At 42.3% G+C, this 22057-nt stretch overlaps 1 protein-coding gene across 2 annotated transcripts; it reads right to left on the bottom strand.

Moving 5' to 3' along the window:
- Nucleotides 1-10438: 10438 nt before the first annotated feature.
- On the bottom strand, nt 10439-20033 carry LOC135370348 (uncharacterized). Of its 2 annotated transcripts, none has more exons than XM_064604089.1 (4): nt 19713-20030; nt 16951-17016; nt 14174-14253; nt 10439-10549 (listed from the first exon to the last, which is right to left on the bottom strand). In XM_064604089.1, exons 1-4 carry the CDS (start codon nt 19905-19907, stop codon nt 10546-10548), a joined length of 345 nt encoding a protein of 114 aa, XP_064460159.1. In that variant the 5' UTR covers nt 19908-20030; the 3' UTR covers nt 10439-10545. The 2 variants fall into 2 exon arrangements, with proteins under 2 accessions (XP_064460159.1, XP_064460150.1); XM_064604080.1 differs by lacking the exon at nt 10439-10549 and adding an exon at nt 10978-11106 and having other exon boundaries at nt 19713-20033.
- Between the last annotated feature and the right edge of the window lie 2024 nt (nt 20034-22057).

Genomic DNA, 22057 nt, shown 5'->3' with positions numbered 1-22057 from the left:
CAACATAGTAGTCTATCCTTCAGTAAATTAGAAGAAAAAATCAAACTCATCAGAAAATAGACATGTTAAAAATGAACTTCACCACATAGCACACTCCTAGCCAACAAACAGAACAAAGAACGACACGAACACAAGAGGAAAATTAGAAGAAAAAATCAAACTCATCAGAAAATAGATATGTTAAAAACGAACTTCACCACATAGCACGATCCTAGCCAACAAAGAACGACACGAACACAAGAGGAAATAAAATCTATACCAATACAAAGAAGATATTCCTAATCAAAACAACATAGTAATCTATCATTCAGTAAATTATAAGAAAAAATCAAACTCATCAGAAAATAGACATGTTAAAAATGAACTTCACCATATAGCGCGCCCCTAGCCAACAACCAGATCTAATGATATCTGACCTACATGATTTGTTGAAGACGGATGCCGATAGATGTATGGAAGACCACGGAACACGAGCGACAAGAGGAAATAAAATCTATACCACTACAAAGAAGATATTTTTAATCAATACGATTACAATCAAATTACAAATTGTATTATAAAAGTCTGAGACGTGAGAACCATCTTTGCAATAGCGTGAATATTTGTCATAACATTTCGAGCGCAATAGGGAATCTCAGTTTCATATTCCAACATTACTCAACTTTTAATTTCTTATTAAGTGAACAGCATAGACGTAAGGAAATAACGAGAAACAAGACAATCATCAGCTACAATTAATAGAGAGCCAAACCTGCGCACCATCCAACACATACAGAAATAATAGCTAATCAATCTATCAATGGCGAAATAGCTCAGACTTAACGCTGAAGAACAGAGGAACACGCGGCGACACGTAAACATCAACAGAGGAAAATAATCTATCATTGAACCATCATAAAATCGATCAATATACAATTTTCATTCTAACAAACACTACGAACCTTGATGGAGGTATCCAAAACATAGGAAATATGCACGGTTTTTCCTCTTTTCCTCAAAGCCAGGAGACTTTATGTCTATATCTATGTGACCATAGCACAGCGCATGCTTTATCACTCAAAGGGTTAGGGGCTATATTACTTTGTCCAGCAAACGGGGCGCTCTAGAGGTCAGATAAGAGAGTTCAAAGGCGATATAGTTTATTGTGCAGCGCAAATAGATGTCGATATCACTCGCTGGGGTCACTATCTTTTCGCATCCTTTCCCTGAAATGGAAATCTTTCGTCAAAGTGGTTGTCAAGTCGGCTAAGTTTGTAGAGATGCGATATTGTTATTGAAAATGTAGAGAAAGTCCAAATTATTAATTGGTAGCAACGATACTCAATCAAAAACGAGAAACAAATTTAATTACGTCAATTTTTGTAATATTTTGCAACAGAAATTTCTAATGAACCACACAGAAATATCAAATGTGAAATACAACTCAGAGTTATGAGGCATTCCCATCTTAGAGGTACTTACTTATGTCAATCGAGTGAACAATTGAAACAAATACAAGACAATAATTATCTCGAGCGGTAGGTTCACAACTAATAGAATATCAGTCGAGTGAATACTTGAAACAAAATCAAACAATAATTCTCACGACAGGTGTAGATTATAGCATTATAAATCAGATAATAAAATTTTAATCAATAAAATAAACATAGATATGCTTTTAATTAAGTGTAGACGTGAACTTGAAAACAGAAGAGACAATTGCTCTACTTTGAAAAGATGGACAGATTTTGTACTCGATACCATAAGTCATGGGAAGATGTGATAAAAAACTGCTTCGAAAAGGAGGAGCCGCGAAACGATTTCATTATCGCTGCATTTCAATACGTCCTAGACATGGTGACCCTTTCTTCGAGTCTTAAGTAAATTTTCGTTCGAAAAATATTCGTAACTTTTAATATCCACGACATAAAGAATTCGCATTATGTTATAGTGTATACAGAAAATATCAATCCATTCGGATAACTTCTCTGACATCGTGAAAGAGTGCTCGTCAAAGTGAGCGACCTAAAGCTTGCGTATTGTGAAATTACACGTTCTACAACACTGATCATAAATCGCAACACTTGTTCAAATTGTGATTAAACTCTTACTGATGTGTGGTAGTCACCACTTCTCCTGAACGTGAACCGATAAATTTTAGCAATTAATCCACAAACAAATATCTTGTACAGTATGTGTGAGTATATGCACAACTTTTTAATCTATATCTTTAGAAAAATGCAAGAAATAGCGTGCAGTTTTGATTTTGAAAATTTAAAGAAGAAAATGATCTTTAGTGTGGAATTTGCGTTTAAACAATGTTATGAGCTAAAGACTTATAAAATTGCAGTATGGCCTTTCCATTTGTAGTGCCTAGATGCTATGACACTAAAATAATGTGATAGTTTTTTCTGTATGGTTACGGGAAATCTCTAGTATATTTTGTGAATTGGATCTACGTTTATGTGTGACCTGCGCTGATCTGGTTATTATAATTAATATAACATATCTTCCATTGTGTTTATGCATAACGCTCATCTTCATTGTATATTGGTTAAGCACTTCTGATGGCAGTTGTGTGAGCCGCTTCTCCCAAAATCTGATTGCCACCTGGAAATTATTTCATATACGTTTGTGTGCCGTGTGTTACGAAGACTACGTGATTAGAAATGTAGACTTGGCCTGCAAGTCGTGCTCGTAAAATCTTTCGTTTGCATTGTGGCATCTGATAATAGATTCGCTTTTCGCGAAGGCTTCGTATTATCTCCCAGGCAGTGAACCCCAATGCGATTGTAAAAGTTGTCGCGAACGACCAGCCGCAATCAGTTATCTTGCCTTACTTCCCATTTTGCCATATCTTGGCCCCCACTGCAAGCCTTGGACGGCTCCTTTTTCCTACTCATACAAATGGACAACTGTGTTGACAAAAATATTTATTTATTTGTTCCGCACTCCAATCGGTTGCTTGTCAAAGACGCCTTTTCTTCTTCTTTTACTATGTCTGGGCTAGTGCAACTGATTGAGAAATATACATGCACTGTGGAATTTAATTCGTGAAATATGATAAGTTTTCACATGGGATTAGTGATCCTTTTTTGTAATCATAGACCGATGTATCATATCTCTAAATTTCAATGACCGACCCTTCTCCGGCAATTCTATCCTTCGGGTGTTGCATTTGTACAGAGTGTAGTCGAGTAAAACCTATTTGGTGGTCAGGTCTCATTCCATACAAGAATTCTTACACAAATTGTGGAATATTTCGTTTCCTTAGCGATCATTGTTCTCAGTCTAGCCATGCTAAATGTAAAGTGTTTTTCATTGTGATGCGAAGAATTCATTTTAATGATGACAAAGATTACAATTATTGTTTCACTTATACACTTGTTTATTTCGATAAATTACAATTCTATTTCAAACTCTGAAGTTTTCGTTTGTTGGCTTCATTGATGAATTCCGAAGACATTAAATAGTTTATTCTGATTATTGGGCGCTTGAATCCAGCGTTGATTAATGCAGGCGCTATGTTGTCGCCGTGTTTGTATTGCTTCAGCAACTTGCACTTTGTCGCGATGAATTTGCAGAGTCTCTTATTGATGCTTCCTTTCTTTGTATGAAGGTTCTTGAATGGCGTACAAGAGAGTATTAGATGAAAATCGTCCGGTGGTCCACCGCAATTGATATGTTTGTTGAGTTTCAACAGGTGATAATACATCAGACCTTGCACGACAATATTGAACTTCTGTTGATTCGACATCGTTGCAGAGACTGGTAGAAGAAAATAATTGCGTTGCCGTGGTAGTGGAATATATCACATGATAAGATTTTATGTACTTTCCATCTCAGATATATGTAATTTCAACAAATCCGTAATGAATCGTGCGATATAGACCGCTTGTATATGATAATTTGATCCGACTGCTTTCTTGACGTACGCAATGCCCATTGCAATGATTACAATTACATCTGGTCTAGTGTATTTCAATTCTTCGTTGGCAAACCTCAAAAACTCCGCCATCAATCCCAATGGCCATTCAGACGTTGATGTGCAAATATTTTTATAAGTATTGTAGATTCGGCATATAAATTCTTGCACCTTCAGTTCTGTAGTTTGTACGATATCTCCGAATACGACCATATCTAGGACGTATTGAAATGCAGCGATAATGAAAGCGAAATGAAATGAAATGAAATGAAGCAGTTTTTTTATCACATCTTCCCATGACTTATGGTATCGAGTACAAAATCTGTCCATCTTTTCAAAGTAGAGCAATTGTCTCTTCTGTTTTCAAGTGCACGTCTCCACTTAATTAAAAGCATATCTATGTTTATTTTATTGATTAAAATTTTATTATCTGATTTATAATGCTATAATCTCCACCTGTCGTGAGAATTATTGTTTTGATTTTGTTTCAAGTATTCACTCGATTGATATTCTATGAGTTGTGAACTTACCGCTCGAGATAATTATTGTCTTGTATTTGTTTCAATTGTTCACTCGATTGACATAAGTAAGTACCTCTAAGATGGGAATGCCTCATAACTCTGAGTTGCATTTCACATTTGATATTTCTGTGTGGTTCATTAGAAATTTCTGTTGCAAAATATTACAAAAATTGACGTAATTAAATTTGTTTCCCGTTTTTGATTGAGTATCGTTGCTACCAATTAATAATTTGGACTTTCTCTACATTTTCAATAACAATGTCGCATCTCTACAAACTTAGCCGACTTGACAACCACTTTGACGAAAGATTTCCATTTCAGGGAAAGGATGCGAAAAGATAGTGACCCCAGCGAGTGATATCGACATCTATTTGCGCTGCACAATAACCTATATCGCCTTTGAACTCTCTTACCTGACCTCTAGAGCGCCCCGTTTGCTGGACAAAGTAATATAGCCCCTAACCCTTTGAGTGATAAAGCATGCGCTGTGCTATGGTCACATAGATATAGACATAAAGTCTCCTGGCTTTGAGGAAAAGAGTGAAAACCGTGCATATTTCCTATGTCTTGGATACCTCCATCAAGGTTCGTAGTGTTTGTTAGAATGAAAATTGTATAGTGATCGATTTTATGATGGTTCAATGATAGATTATTTTCCTCTGTTGATGTTTACGTGTCGCCGCGTGTTCCTCTGTTCTTCAGCGTTAAGTCTGTGCTATTTCGCCATTGATAGATTGATTAGCTATTAGTTCTCTATGTGTTGGATGGTGCGCAGGTTTGGCTCTCTATTAATTGTAGCTGATGATTGTGTTGTTTCTCGTTATTTCCTTACGTCTATGCTGTTCACTTAATAAGAAATTAAAAGTTGAGTAATGTTGGAATATGAAACTCAGATTCCCTATTGCGCTCGAAATATTATGACAAATATTCACGCTATTGCAAAGATGGTTCTCACGTCTTAGACTTTGATAATACAATTTGTAATTTGATTGTAATCGTATTGATTAAAAATATCTTCTTTGTAGTGGTATAGATTTTATTTCCTCTTGCCGCTCGTGTTCCGTGGTCTTCCATACATCTATCGGCATCCGTCTTCAACAAATCATGTAGGTCAGATATCATTAGATCTGGTTGTTGGCTAGGAGCGCGCTATATGGTGAAGTTCATTTTTAACATGTCTATTTTCTGATGAGTTTGATTTTTTCTTATAATTTACTGAATGATAGATTACTATGTTGTTTTGATTAGGAATATCTTCTTTGTATTGCTATAGATTTTATTTCCTCTTGTGTTCGTGTCGTTCTTTGTTGGCTAGGAGTGTGCTATGTGGTGAAGTGGAATATCTTCTTTGTAGCGGTATAGATTTTATTTCCTCTTGTGTTCGTGTCGTTCTGTTTGTTGGCTAGGAGTGTGCAATGTGGTGAAGTTCATTTTTAACATGTCTATTTTCTGATGAGATGGATTTTTTCTTCTGATTTTCCTCTTGTGTTCGTGTCGTTCTTTGTTGGCTAGGAGCGTGCTATGTGGTGAAGTGGAATATCTTCTTCGTAGCGGTATAGATTTTATTTCATCTTGTGTTCGTGTCGTTCTGTTTGTTGGCTAGGATCGTGCTATGTGGTGAAGTTCGTTTTTAACATATCTATTTTCTGATGAGTTTGATTTTTTCTTCTAATTTTCCTCTTGTGTTCGTGTCGTTCTTTGTTCTGTTTGTTGGCTAGGAGTGTGCTATGTGGTGAAGTGGAATATCTTCTTTGTAGTGGTATAGATCTTATTTCCTCTTGTGTTCGTGTCGTTCTGTTTGTTGGCTAGGAGTGTGCTATGTGGTGAAGTTCATTTTTAACATGTCTATTTTCTGATGAGTTTGATTTTTTCTTCTGATTTTCCTCTTGTGTTCGTGTCGTTCTTGTTATGTTTGTTGGCTAGGAGCGTGCTATGTGGTGAAGTGGAATATCTTCTTTGTAGTGGTATAGATTTTATTTCGTCTTGTGTTCGTGTCGTTCTGTTTGTTGGCTAGGATCGTGCTATATGGTGAAGTTCGTTTTTAACATATCTATTTTCTGATGAGTTTGATTTTTCTTCTGATTTTCCTCTTGTGTTCGTGTCGTTCTTTGTTCTGTTTGTTGGCTAGGAGCGTGTTATGTGGTGAAGTGGAATATCTTCTTTGTAGTGGTATAGATTTTATTTCGTCTTGTGTTCGTGTCCCATAGTCTTCCAGTGTCTCTGCTGTTCACAGTTAATTACATACAACTATCAGAACTTCCCGCTATTGCACTGATGGTTCTCACGTATAGGAATATTAGACGTTTTATAATACAATTTGTAATTTTGATTGTCTTGATTAAGAATATTTTAAATGCGCTATCAATTCTGATTCATTGAAAACTTTGAAAAAACCACTACCATTGAAAAAACCACTAATAAAAATATTGTGTTTGATTTGTGATACCTATTCAATGCTAATGTATCATACCTGTAATATTCTTTGTTATGTGTATTGTGTTCCTTCTATTTCAGATTTTTGGCTAAGTTTTTCCCATTCACGCAGAGTCATAACATAATTCCTAATGACTTTAATAAATATATTTTCACTTGTACTTTTGTGTATGGCTATCCTTTGCATGTAAACTGCACACCTGTTGTAGCTGGAAAAATTACGATTCAAGTCGACTCAGGCTGAAATATGACGAAAGTCTACGGCCCATGCTGAAAAATGACGAAAGTCGGCGGTCCAGACTGAAAAATGACGAAAGTCGGCGGCCCAGGCTGAACGGTAAACGCACACGCAGCTCTCCGGCCACGCGACGCTCACAACAACAGCCCTCCGGTCACGCTCCGCCCACCTGTCATGGAAGGGAAGTCGGCCCAAGTAGGAAAATGGTGAAAGAAGTCGGCCCAGGATGAATGGTAAGCGCGCAGCCCTCCGGCCACGCTACGCCCACCACAGCAACCCTCCACCCGAGCACCGCCCTGTTACAGGTGGTGAAGGTTTTTTCGGCTGGGTTTTTCTCCTTCACCTGATTGGCATCACAATTCCCAGCACTATTGGCTTTAATAAATATATCTCAACTTGATTGGAATTAATAAATATATTTTGACTTGTCATTTTTGTGTATGACCCTTCTTTGCATGTCTCTGCATGTAAACCGCTCACCTGCTGTCGGAAAAATATGTGAAGTCGGCCCAAGAAGTCTGCCCAGGCTGAAAAAATGTGAGAGGATAAGCGCGCACGCATCCCTCCCCCACCGATAAGCGCGCTGACAACCCTCCCCACACGCGCCGCGCAGGGAAAAATACGCGCAGGGCTCAGGGGGTCCATGTTTCTAAATCTCATGGGGCTCGGCTCTACACCCCTCTCTACTACTGCCGTGGCTTACGTCGTTGAAGCGCCATTTTAGTATACACGAGATCGAGGGTTCGCCTCACTCCAGTTCCTGTCTGTCTCATCATTCTTGTGTTTGCGCTATAATCAGGAAGTCTCACTCGTCGCAGCCCTACTAGGCTGCATTAGTTCTGCAACGTCGTATTGCATTTTGCCGTCCACGGCGCCGTGGCTTAGGTATTTGAAGCGCCTCTCAAGTAAACAAGAGATCGAGCGGTGCCTAGCTTTCCCATGATTCGTATATTTATGCTTGAGTTAAAGGGCCGTAAACAGGTACAAAAGGTGCACATTTCTTTGTGTTATATTATTGAAACTTATGCAGCGAAAACTCCTTGCAATTACTAACGCTCAAAAACAAAAGGCGCTTGCATACGGACGAAATATTCACTGCACTCTTTCGCATTTTAGCTCCGCCCTGCGCTCTGAGTTTACGTCATTTTGACGTAGCGCTTTCCTCACCAATTGCGATCGAGTGTTCCACGTATGATTTTATGTCAAATGCGGAATTGGACTAGATGAACGTGAATCCTCTTCTATTCAAAATCTAAACAGTTACAGCCTCAAACTGAAAAAGAAATGCGTTTAATTTAGGTATCATACGCGCACTACGTTTTCTGGGCACTACCACGCAGCACACCACGAGCGCGAATAAATATCCGGGACTATAGTTCCGGAATCTTAGGTACGTGCGCGATGGAACATCTTCGTCATCTTCGAATGGTTCCGACAACTGGGCTGCCGTACTTTGGTTTGAGCCACGTGGCATGGCTTCATCAGCTCGAGTGGTACAGTGGATAGCGTGCTGGCCATGTCACGTCGTGATTGGGAAGTACCCGGGTTCGAATCGCGTCATGTGATAGCCGCCCAACTGTTGGCGTTTGCGCCAACCGTTGATGTTGAAGATGTCATGACGTTGAATTTCGGAACCACGGAGCGCAAAACGTCGTTTCACACAAACAAACTGAGCGCTCCGACTCACAGCTGATAACGAAGTATGTTTATTGGCTGGTAATTTGAAACGTCATGTGCGCAGCTCGGCGCCCCGATTCGACTTCAAAACGCTACGTAGCCATGTGACGTATGCGTGGTGGACAGAGGCTCGCTGGTTACCCTTCTTTGAAAGCAGTTATATGGGTCAATGAGCTGGCACGAGCGGAACGAAATGTATATTTGGGTATTATTATCTGCGTTCTTTCATGGGGTATCATTATTTCAGAAATGTTTGGTGGCCTGTTTACGGCCCCTTTAAGAAGACTGTCTCGTCACCGCCCTGCTACGGTGCTTATGTCGTGCAGCGTCGTATTGCTTTTTGCCCTCCAAGGCGCCGTAACTTTGCTAGCTAAAGCGCCTGTCTAGTAAACAAGAGATAGAGCGTTCAACTCCCCCTGGTGCCTAGCTATCCCATGATTCATATAATTATACTACAGTTAGTAAGGCTCTCGTCCACGCCCTGCTAGAGTGCATTAGCTCTGTAACGTTGCATTACATTTGCCTTTCAAGAGGCCGCGGCCTATGTAATAGAAGCGCCTTTTAGTAACCAGGAGATCGAGGATTTGGCTCACCTTGGTTCTGAATTGTGCCATCATTCGTGTGTTTATGCTAGAGTTAAGACGACTATTTCCTCAACGCTCTGCTGGAGTGCGCTAGCTCTGCAACGCCTCAACGTTGCATTACGTTTCGCCTTTCATGGCGCCGTGGCTCAAGCGGTTGAAGCGCCTTTTAGTAAACAGGAGATAGATCAAGGGTTCGACTCACTTAGGTTCCGAACTGTCCCATCATTCGCGTGTTTACGCTATGGGTGGAAAGACTCGTTTGTCCACGTCCTTCTAATGCGCATTACCTCTCCAACATCACATCGCATTCTCTCTTACATGGCGCCGTGGCTTAGGTAGTTAAAGCGTTTTTCCGGTAAACAGAAGATCGAGGGTCTCACTCCCCCTGGCGGCTAACTGTGCCATCATTCGTGTGTTTATTCTATAGTAAGGATTGTTAGGACTCTCTTGTCCACACCCTCATAGGGTTCCTTGGCTATTCAACATCACATTTGATTTCGTCTTCCGTGTCACTTCTGAACTGACAGTTTTCTGACTGCATGCTATATTGAGAGCGCACACAGATTATGCAGGCTACAAGACTGACCTCAAGACAGTGTGGAGTCGCTTTCAAACAAAACTTGGATGGACTCTGCCAAGTGTGAGCAGGAATGTCGGAGATGAGGATCACTGGAGAATACTGGAATGGTGCACACTTGGGGTAAACTTCAATATACCAGATCTCCCCGGAACATGACTGGACACAACGTAAACAACGGCATTCAGCCGAAGCATGCTACATTTTTAAAAGTGGCTACATTTTTACGAGGCATGCTAGCTTTTCCTGAGTTGTTTGAATTAATTGACTGAACCACCCATAATCTTTAAGAGCGCACATGCAAGAGCACGTATGTCGTCGCAGAACCCGCTGAGCTGCGTGCAGTGGCGCTATAAATTATGTTGTTAAATGTTTCATGCGTTCTGAAAGAAAGAAGAAAATGGTGGCTAAAGAGCTCTCTGCTGAACAGGAGTGTTCGACCCACTCGGGTGCCGAGCTGACTGATTCGCTTTGTCCTTATGTTGTACTCAGGAAGGCTATTGTGTACACATAAGCTCTTTATTAAATCAGTTGTACAACAATCTTCTGATGGATGTGTAATGTTATTCCTTGTCTGCTACGAGGTCTTCAAGATCAAGCTGTGCATGTTACTACCTGCAATAACAAGTAATTTGTTTGGAATACGTGAATAACGTCGACGTAAAATGTGTCTGGAAAACTCAGGCTGGACTGCCTTTCTAGACTCTCAAATACTGCGATGGATCCTGATGTGCCCATCCAACTAAAGGGCTTTTCCTACATCACTGGAGCCAAACGTCCTGAAAACCAAAAGGCCGGGGTTGCCATCTACGCTAAGGATGGCATCAGCATTACACCTCGAATGATTCGAAGCAACGTCAACGAATACGGTAAGTGCTGTGCCGTACCCGTACCCACAGATCTCAACCTGGTTACCGTGTACTTCCTGCCGGGGACTGCACGCACAGGCAAGCAGAAACCGCTGTAAACCAAATGATGGACTGCGTTATGGTTACACATGGGTGGGTCGTCCTGGTAAGAGGCTTCAACCAAGACGATGTGAAAGGCTTTCAGTTCACCTTAGATATGCGTTCTCTGTGCTCTGACCGTTCTGCTGTCCTAAAACGCACCATCTTCGCTGACCAAGGAACATGCATGGACCACGTGTACCAAACGACGGCTCTGGGTCGTTACTAAGGGTGGAAGAAGCCTTCAAAAAACTTCAGGAAGGGCTCTCCGTGGATCCTTTGGAAATACGTCAGCATAACACCTTACGGTAACTCTTTGATGTCAAGGGTAACATGGGAAACCCCGATGGGAACCCCGAAACGCAAAAAGAGGAAAGGAAAGATGCATAAAAAACAAGAGGAATGAGGAAGCAAAATAACGAACCAAAGAAAAATAAGCAGAAAACAGAAAGGGACGAAACAAAAACACTCAAAAGAGAAAGGAGGAAGCTAAACAGGCAAATAAAGGAAACAAGGAAAATGGAAAGGAGTAAGTAAAAGAACGAACCAACGGCTTATGCTACCGCATTTTCAAAGGATCCGCCAATGTTTTCCTTTTTTACAGATATGTATTCTGCTTGGGTAATTCTATTTTAAAGCGGCCAAGGTGGGAAATGCATATTTTTTTATGCGACTGAAAAAAGAAATCTTGAACCGTGTTTCAGATGAACGAGAAAGATTCATGTCCAAACCCCGAGGGATGAGCCTGTCGCGAGTAGGGGAGGGGGAAATCTTCTATGCCATTACTCGTACTGAAATTTCTACCCAATTTGACGGCATGCAACTACGCGTTGATTTCGTATATGGTGTTACAATACGAATACATCAATTACGAATTGCACTCCAACTTCAGAATATGCGTTTTCTCACCTCTAACGAAGCGATAGGAAAGTGATGTCATACGATTATCTAAGCGAGCTCTATCGACTGATGTATTGGTCACTTGTGTTGGTCACTATCGCATAGGGCAGTGCCGTGATGCGCCAGGAGGGATGGTCCCGGAAGAAATTTGTTGTTTGAGGTCCTGTATCTCAGCCACTGTATACTTATCAGATTCATTTTCGTGCCGATACTTGGTCGATATGACATATACAAGCACATGTTAGAACATGTTGCACTATAAATCTAGGAATCGCACAATCGCATTTTTTGTGTGTGACAGCCCAGGTTGCGCCCGTGCAACAGGATGATCCGCCGGCAGGAGATATTTTCCTGCTGACCTATTCCAGTCTTGAGACACGTTGCACCAACGCACATAATTAATGCAAACGCAAAGGTCCGCAAAGAGGCATACGTTGCTACAACGATAGTCCGTAGGCAGTACATTTACGGCTCCTTCACCGTCGACGAACGCTCGCTTTACAATATATATCCCAAGGTCACGCACCAAACGAAGGTTCTTGTTCTTCTTGTGCGCCATGTGGTAGTCTGCACGCACTATTCTCGGTGCCACCGGCATGATTCTCATTAAAACATGATTCTAATGAACTGAATTCATCATCGTCCATGCAGGTACACGTAGATGTCAAATACATGTCCTAGAACAATACTCACGACTGCCAAGTACAAGAATAACAGTTGGAGGTGTAAGAGCTTCCACTGTACAAACGTCGCCTTGATCCAAAAGTTTTGACCGCACTCATAACATGTAAACCTTGCTTTATTGCGAGCGTGCAGAGCACAAAGGTATTTCCCTTATCTTAAGAAGCAGCTCGCTCGCTTCAGACAATTGAATAACCGGACTGACTGTGTGGGCTTTACGTTTGTGACCAAGGGCTTCCAGAAGACCACATAGAAGTGCTTTTCGAGATTATGAACAAATGTGAAGGATATTGTCGTGGCATCAAACAGCTATTGAGGTAAACAGATTGCGATTCAGGGCAACGTATTTCGCAATAGCATTCGTGGTGTGAAAAAGTAAACTGGCTTGTATACCCATCCATGTGTGTCGACGAAACGACGAAAGAGCTGCGCACGACGTAGAAGAAACAGGAGCGCGATTGCCTGAAGGCCACTGCTGCATGGGCGCAACATGAACTGCTACAAAGATAGTTGTACGCTTCCCAGGAAAATGGAGCAACATGTTTTAATTAGAGCTTGTATATATGGCATCGAGTTAGCCTCCGCCTAAAACTGAACTCCATTATTATAACAGCCATTGAAATACAGGGCGTCAAACACGACCAAGTATCGTCACGCATTTTCGTTGACGTCTTACCGCACTACCGCGTGAGATACACTAAAGATCAATATATTACTCGATAGAGCACGTTAGACAATTCTAATGGCAATGGTTTTGCAAGATACTATTGACGGGGTGCAGAAACTGCAAAGTTGTCGTTAGAAGTGGCAACCTTGGCAATTTTTGTTTCAGCGTTACCTCCGTGCAGCGGTTACGACACTACTGCTATACACACTCCAATAGGTGTACCATTCGTGCGCCCCCTTGAAGCATCGCAGGTAGAAGCAACGGGCATTTCGACGCCGTCAAACTGGGTAGAACTTTCAGCGCGAGAAATGGCACTGCATATTTTTCCCTCTCCCACTCGCAAACGGCTCAACGCTCGGGGATCGGACATGTGTCTTTCTCGTCCGTTTGAAACCCCATCCAACATTTTTTTTCGTTCTTCTGAAAAAAAAACAAAAAAAAACTGTTGATTCGACCCATTGGTTGATATAAAATGGAATTACCCATTTTATATTTGTATTCTCTCTATTCCATATTCAGCCTTTTCGTTTGAGTTTGAGTTTGATTATAGAAAAAAAAAAGGAAGCCTTTTCGTTCTTGATAGCCCGCGCTTTAGTTACTAATGTAATACCCTCGTAATACGCCGAAATATTTGTAATACGTAACATAATACTGTAGAATGAACGTGTTACCTATTATCATTATTACTCTGCTTTCTAGAATATACAATGTAGTTGTAATATAACACGACATATGAATATTACTACTCTTCCCCGGCTGCCGCAGATATCGCTGCCGCAGATGCCGTTTTTTGCTAAATTTTGTAATGCAGGTTCACATCCATACACGTCTCTCTCATTTATATGGCGTCATTTAAGCTTGGTGTCACAATCTCAGGAGGACACCTTCGTGGTCTTCAGTTTGGATATTAAAGACATTGCGTTAAAGAGTACAGAGCACATTGCGTAAAACAGACAGCCGCAGTGAAGAAAACCAAAAGTCAGTCACGGAGTGCATGATAAGGGCACAAACAACGTGAATGCACAGACAAAATTCGTTTCATACCTTATGCATAAAAAATCTTTGAGGAACCGTTCTGGATACTGCGTGGGCTGAATGACATGTGCGAAACAGTCGCGCAAGACCTGAGGGCGAAAGGGAAAGAAATCCAATAAACTTTTCGCACGTACTTCATTTACAAAAGTAGTAGTTCGCGCAACGGATGGATGGCGCAGACAGTCTCTATCATGGCGCCATCTGAAGTCGCATGGCCCTATAGGAGTTTCGCTACCTGTTTATGTATACCTTGCGGCAGTGCAAGTGTGGTGGTCGACAGGTTGAGACGTGTCCTGTGACCGGATGAGATGGCACCGCCAAGCTGAATTGGAGTAAGCCCGGAAGGCGCGTTTGAATGCGAATGCTTTTTCGCGTTAGCGTTGTGTAGGGCAGGTGTGCACCCCGAAATGAAGTTATAGAAAATACCGTTTCAAAATAAACTACTGTAAATAAATGTTATGTGACTATAAAATGCAGAGTCGCATGCGGGAAGCTGCCAACGGCGAACAAGAACTAACGTGGACATAAAAATGCAAACACCGAACATGGGGTAACTTAATAATAAACTAACCAACATCCTGCGCTCCGTCGTCTCCGCTAAGCCCTGCTAAGCCTAACGGCTGCTAGAATGTGGCTTTCGTTAGCTTATACGACTTCGAATCTTATAGGTAGACATCCGACAGACATAGAAAAACCCGTGAATTTGAGTGGGTAAACAGTGATGCTATACTCTTGTGGCGGCTTCTAGCGCCATCGGTGCCTGGCAAGGAAGAAGACAGCATCTCGCGCGCACGGCCGCGGGCTTTTCCCGGTTCTATTAAAACCATCACTTCTCGCTTGATCCGAGTCTCTTGTGGTCGCTCACTTCTTAGCTCCCACACTCTTAAACACGGCGTATCGCCAAACGAAGCAGCCAAGATTCTCCTTGATTTTGAGTTGTTTCGATAACATGAATTGTGAGATCGGGGATTTCCAGTCTGGGAATATCGAGGTCCTTCGTTCCCAAACGGCTTTTAAGTTTTAATGCTAACGCATTTGCATATTTCCTTCGTTGGCTGTTAATAACTATTCCATATCACAATGTGTGACGGGATTACATGGTGAAGTAATGTATCAGCCCGAAAACCACATGCTCCTATTTTTTACATTATAATTTTTAATGTGTCACATCAATGAAATAGCTGAACATCACAGTAGTATAAAAATGAAGGCTTATATATTTTATTTTCTTCATAATACTTTCTTAAATGTGTTCCGTTTCAGAAAGCAGCAAGGAATGCGCAGAAATGTGTAATCCCTGTTGGCTTGTGCTTTATCTCCCTCAAATTTTCTAGCCCGTGATGATCGAAAATTAGTACGGGAGCACGATAGTAGGCGGGAGGTGTTCTTGCATCAGCTAGGCTATATATTTTGCATAATCCCACCACAGTTGACTGGCTGCCGCTGAACATGTAACTGCTAATTATACCATCGCATGAGGTTTATATTAACGGATTAGCACTCAAGTAGTAGGACTTGGTGGCTTCATCGAATTTGCCAAGAATGCTAGCTGAAGTTTTGGTAAAAGGCAAGACGTGGCTACTAAAGAGCGTATGATACTTTTCAGGAAGGAAACTTTAACCGGGACTTTTCCTCTGGTTCCTTCAGTCGCATATTACTCGTTGAATTTATTATATGAATGAATGAAATTGAAACTGATTGACGATAGACTCGAATGAAATGCAAAGTGACATAAATTAAAATCGCACTGTACTTGAAGAGTACTTGAATGCCTAGTACTTTCTACTTTACTTTAAGTGCATTTCGAACTGGGTGCTTTGTACACTACTCGAAGTAGTAATGACGCCAGGTACTTCGTATTATACTTTCACTACAATTTTCAGGTACTTTGACCGTCACTGCTAGCAACAATTTCGTCGCCGCGACATCTGTAAAGGACGCATGGAATATCCGAATGATCGACCTCCCACTCGCAAATTCGGCGAAACCGAAAGATGTTGCGGGAACTTGCGACCTTGTTCTACGTCGACAATGTCGCACCATCAGGACCCGAGCGCATTTGACTCCGCATTTACTAAGTGCCGCGCGGACAGAGCTTCTGTTTGTACAATAGCACGCCGGAAAGAATGTGTGTATATAGAGGAGATGGTATTCCCCTATATGAGTCCTGACAGGCGGTGTTGTAATATCCGAGCGAGCAGAAGTTCGTGGCCTCACACTAGGACGGTGCCGGTAGAACCAGCGGGCAAGTTCAATGGCGGGCGGCAGCCGAGGCACGTCTTCGTAGTCATCGTTATCTGTGGCAGGAGAGGATAAGCCGCCACAGATTGCTCCCCTGCTTGGACACAGAGGCATCTGTAAAGAGCGTCAGGGTGTGTTGATGACTCTGAAGATGGATTGAGGCTCTTTGTAGTCGCGGAGCAAGGGGAAGTTCGGGATAACGACGTCTGTTGCTGTTGCCCGTTACGTTCTTCATCCGTCCTGCATCTTCTGTGGCAGGAGCAGATACGCCGCCACGCCTCAAAGCAGAATTATCTGAATCTTCCAAACATCGAAAAGCCGGGGTGAAATCGGGGTCCCATTAGCCCACTTAGGTATTATATTTCCTTTTGTTTTTCGTCGATTGTTTGTTAAGTGCTGTGCAGCACTCAATCCTGATTGAAAGTTGCAGGTGCCTTGTTCATGGTTCGGCATACTCTGGCCTAGTCTGGCTATTCACCCCCCTAGAGTTACTCCGTGCGGCCAGAGTTGAAACAGAAAACGTGACGAAATAATGTTATACGTACGCAAGACCCAGCTTCGTCGCAAACGTTAACATCAAGGAAGATTCGGTACTGCAAGTTCTCAAACATCTGCGTAAGAGAAGCAATAATTAGTTTTGCTTGTTGACAGTAACATGGAGAAATTTACTGAAATAAATGAATTGTGAAAGCAGCTTAATGAAAAAAAAAAAAGATCTTGCATGTGGAAACCTGCGGCGGCGCCACCGGTTGGCCACCACGATATTGCTGTTATGAGAGGGCGCCGCCGCCCGGGAATGGCGAAGAGGAGCCCGGGGGAGAGGGACAGGTGGCAGGTAAAAAGGGAGCGCGACGGCGTTAGAGGATTCGGAAGACGCTGGAAGCGACTGAATTAAAGCGACTGAGCGAGTGAATTAAACAACTCTATGGTCAACGTTTCAGGTGAGGCTCTGCCGAAACGTTGACCATAGAGTTCTTTAATTAATTCCCCCTTAAAATTGTAATAAATTTCTGATGTTTTAATTTAATTGTCTTAATTTATGTGTTAATTTACTCTAATATTCCGCCCAAGTCTCGTTTTTCTTTTTCACCTATATATATATATATATATATATGTTTGTAATTCAAACGTCGCCGTGCCAGTACTGGACAGCTGTTTCGGCCTTGTTGGGCCATCATCAGCAGTACGCAGGCAGGCAACGTTTGAGCGGATGGCGTCAGAAAGTCACGTGGCACGTGATGCCTCCCGTCAGGGTGTCCTAAAACACCTCTGAAAAACCAGTGCAAAGCCAGTCAAGTGTATAAGGGGAATTAGCAGGAGCTCTTTGGGTGCACGTATATCATATGTTTGTAGTTCAAACGTTGCCTGCCTGCGTACTGCTGATGATGGCCCAACAAGGCCGAAACAGCTGTCCAGTACTGGCACGGCGACGTTTGAATCACAAACATATGATATACGTGCAGCCAAAGAGCTCCTGCTAATTTTTTCCCCTTATATACATATATATATATATATATAAAAGAAAAAAAATAGCCGGAGCTCTTTGGCTGCACGTATAGCATATGTTTGTAACTCAAACGTCGCCATGCCAGTACTGGACAGCTGTTTCGGCCTTGTTGGGCCTCATCAACAGTACGCAGGCCTGGGCTTTGCACTGGGCTTTCAGTGAGTGAGTTATCTCACCCTCACGGGAGGAATCACGTGTTACGTGACCTTCTGACGCCATCCACTCAAACGTTGCCTGCCTGCGTACTGTTGATGAGGCCCAACAAGGCCGAAACAGCTGTCCAGTACTGGCATGGCGACGTTTGAGTTACAAACATATATATATATATATATATATATATATATAATGCAGGAAACAAAAAGCCATTCAAGAAACAATTAAATGACAATAGACGTGTTTGAAATTCAAAATTACACATTAAGATGGCTTCTATGGCTGCACGCAGAGAAACAGATACTCATGGAACGATGCGACAGCAGCAGAGGACACGTGTTTCGCCGTGTTTGCGGCTCGTCAGCTCTGGGTGGCTGCGCATCGTTCGGGATAGTGTCTCGTGTTTTCCGGAACAAAACAGCCCTGCTACTGTACGAACAAGGCGTATCAGGGGCTCATCATTCGACATTGACCTTCCTGGTACCTTCCCCGCTCTAGATCTAGATCTAGAACACTAGAACTGACCTCCTTTCTTGTGCACCATGCCGACCTCGCAGTATGTACCACAGGGTTTATGGCCTTCTCTATAGTCTCCTTTGTCGGAAGGCCCTTAGGATGTGTTCATTACACCTGACAACGGGTTGAAACGAGGTAAGCTAAGTGCCAGTGAATATTTGACGAGAAAGCAGCAGTCGTGGCCATCTGCATCGGCACGGCATCTCGACGGAAGCTACTGACACAGCTTTCAGAAAATGCCTTAGCGATCCTATCTCTAGTATCCCCGATGTTAGCCTCCTCTGCATCAAATAAGTGATAGCCGTTTTCACTGCATTGAAGCCACTATTGATTTTCTATCTGCATCCCTGGTTTACCGCACCAATCTGTCGCATCGCCCGCGGCTTATCTGCATCTTTCAAAATGTTCTTAAAAAGGGGTCCTGGGGATTATCAGCGGTGTGAATTATACGCGTGGAATTACAGTACTCGTTAAACTGGTGTCAATCGACATGGCATAATTCTAGTATCAAAGACTGCTTATTTTCAGCAGTTAGGACAGACAGCACGATCATAAAAGTATTTGACGTATGCGTGGCTTCCTTGGAAAGTGGTCAAAATTCGTGATGCTAGGGTTTTACGGATTTTTATTAACGATACCAAACCAGCCAACCCACGTTTTATAATAATAATAATTGGGGGTTTACGTCGCGAGACAACTGAGTCACATTTTAGCGTTAGTTGACATACTCTAGAAACATTATAGTCAACAAGATAGTATATTCTAGTCTACAATTACTGTGGTCGTTATGCGTACTCCACACACCGCCTCTACCATCAGGAATTCTGTACATCACACGGCTCACTAAATATTTTATGAATGCCACCCTATAACTTGTGTCAACGACATGTACCTATTATTTAATTCATCGTGCGTGGCATTGCATTACAAATGTGCATTCGATTTAGCATGCATTCCAAATGTAGCGCAAACAATGTCCCCGTTCAGGTTCCGTTGTGCGATTCTCATCCGCTTGCTGTTTCGGTTTAGTACATGCAGTTGCCGTGTGCTGTTAAAGAATCTATTGGTAGTCTGCCTAATCAACGCAGCGCAAAAATATTCCACTCCACAGCATTAATATCTCTCGCTTACCATCTCCGCTCTGTTGACCTGTACAAGGGTAACACCCTGGGCTTCCATTGCAAACTGGGCGGCATCCTTCGCTTCTTCACCGTTCGGATCAAGCAGGATGAATTCCCGTTCAGAATCCTCAGAGGCGCAAATGCCGTTAACTGCTAGTGTAAACGTTAGTAGAAGCACCGACATTTCTTGACGCGTCAAACTCATGGTATCGCACGTGAAACCTTTTTCCAATCTCTTTCTCTGAATCTCGCTCTTCTTATTCCAGTAAAGTGGACTAGAACACGAAGGATGTCTTATTCGTGGCTGCTAGGGCCGATGTATTCGAAAGTATGTTATTTCCATTGTTCTTTTCATGCGCTTCCATGCAGAAGGAGAGCACACCGTCGTACAATGAAGACCGTTTTGAAACGCCTTGTAAATTTTAAACTCAATACCGACAGCATAAATAAAGCTCATAACTCGTAGAAAGCTCGTAGGCATCGAAAAAATAGGTTTCTAAGAGGTGCGTAGAATGTATCTAGTGTGTGTTCGGCAAGAGTTTTATAACGTGTTGTCGAAGGCTTTAAAAGCAAGGAAAGCATTTCTTGGAGTTTTGAATCGGAGCAGCGTATTCAGCATTTTGTGGATCGTATTTGAATCGTTCAAACGTCGTTGAAAACGGCGTACGCACAATAAGTTTCTCAAAAAAGTAACAGTATCCGTACCCTGTCTTGAACTTCGCCCTGTTCACCCGATGGCAGGGAGAAGGTTCCGACGATTCGATCAATGGCCGCGTTGAGTCGGGACACCCGCGCTCCGAGTGGAGTGACTCCATCAGACCCCGGCAGGCGTCACTGCTTAACGTTCCCATGAAACATTGAACTCTCTTCTAGCCACTTCCGCTCGCAGAAATTTGCGCTCGAAAAACCGCGGAAAGGCGCCCGCCTGCTTTTTATCGGTCGGTGAACATGTACTCGTTTTTTCATCGCACTTTCACTATCCCAAATTGTTCACACCCTGCAGAACGACGACGATTTTGATTACTTTTGTGCGGCGGTGGAGAAGCAGGGAAGCAAGCGCTGGAAAGTTTTGTTAATTGGATTAAAAAGAGCGTTCGGCGATGGTAAGATTTTTGACAAGGCACCCAAACCACGAGCTCTTGTGCACCAGTGGTCTTTTATTCGTACATGGAACAGTGAGCCATCTTCAGGGTAAACATCCGTGCCGAGAATACGCGACATTGAAGCTCACATACACCAAGTTGTCTCTAAGTACAACGAAGATCAATTTAAAGAGTATTTTCGCATGTACCGTGAAACTTTTGAAGCAAGGAATAAACGACTTAGGCCCTGTTTCATCAACACCCTTTAACATTTGAACCTAAATCAACGGTCATTGAACTTGAATTTAATACCTAATGCTACTTCACTAAAGGGAGTCAAAGAAACATTCATCACATTACCAACAAACATTTGTAGAAAAGAGATTTTTAGCAACTCTTCGATGTCGGTTCAAAGCAGTAGTGTATCAAAGAACCGGAAGCTCAGGGTGTGTTGCAAAAAATGAGTAGTAATTTGTCCTGTGGTATGGTAGGGGTGTCCACTCAGCAACATGGACCCCTGACCTCTTACCTGAGCCCTGCGCGTATTTATCCCCGCGCGGCGCGTGTGCGGAGGGTTGTCCTCGTGCTTATCGGCTGGGGGAGGGCTGTGTGCGCGCTTACCCTCTCACATTTTTCAGCCTGGGCCGACTTCTTGAGCCTTGGCCGACTTGGTTCGCGTATTTTTTCCCGCACCCGGCGGGCGGCGCTCGGGTGGAGGCGCTTACCGGTGGGTGGCGCGTGGCTGGAGGGCTGCGTGCGCGCTTACCCGCTCACATTTTTCAGCCTGGGTCGACTTCTTTCGTCATTTTTCCATCTGTGCCGACTTCAATAGTTTTTTTTTTCAGCTACAACAGGTGTGCAGTAGGCTGTTTACATGCAAAGGATAGCCGTACACAAAAGTACAAGTGAAAATATATTTATTAAAGTCATTAGTGTTTATGACTCTGAAATTATGTTATGACTCTGTGTGAAGGAGAAAAACCAGCCAAAAAACCTAATGCAGAAGAAACGCAATACACGTAACAAAGAATATTCTTATTGCAGGCATGATGCAATAGCATTGAATAGGTATCACAGATCAAACACAATATTTTTTATTAACTGTAATCATACACACAAGTTTTCAATGAATCAGAATTAAAATGCAGCAGCACATTTAATCAAAGAAGATGTTCTTAATCAATACGATTACAAACAAAATTACAAGTCGTATCCTGCGCGTATTTTTCCCCGCGAATCCTGATCCCAATTTACATTTTTATAATACGACTTG

This window comes from Ornithodoros turicata, chromosome 1 (genome assembly GCF_037126465.1).
Source record: "Ornithodoros turicata isolate Travis chromosome 1, ASM3712646v1, whole genome shotgun sequence".
NCBI classification, from domain to species: domain Eukaryota; kingdom Metazoa; phylum Arthropoda; class Arachnida; order Ixodida; family Argasidae; genus Ornithodoros; species Ornithodoros turicata.
This window is presented reverse-complemented; position numbering and strand designations above follow the sequence as displayed.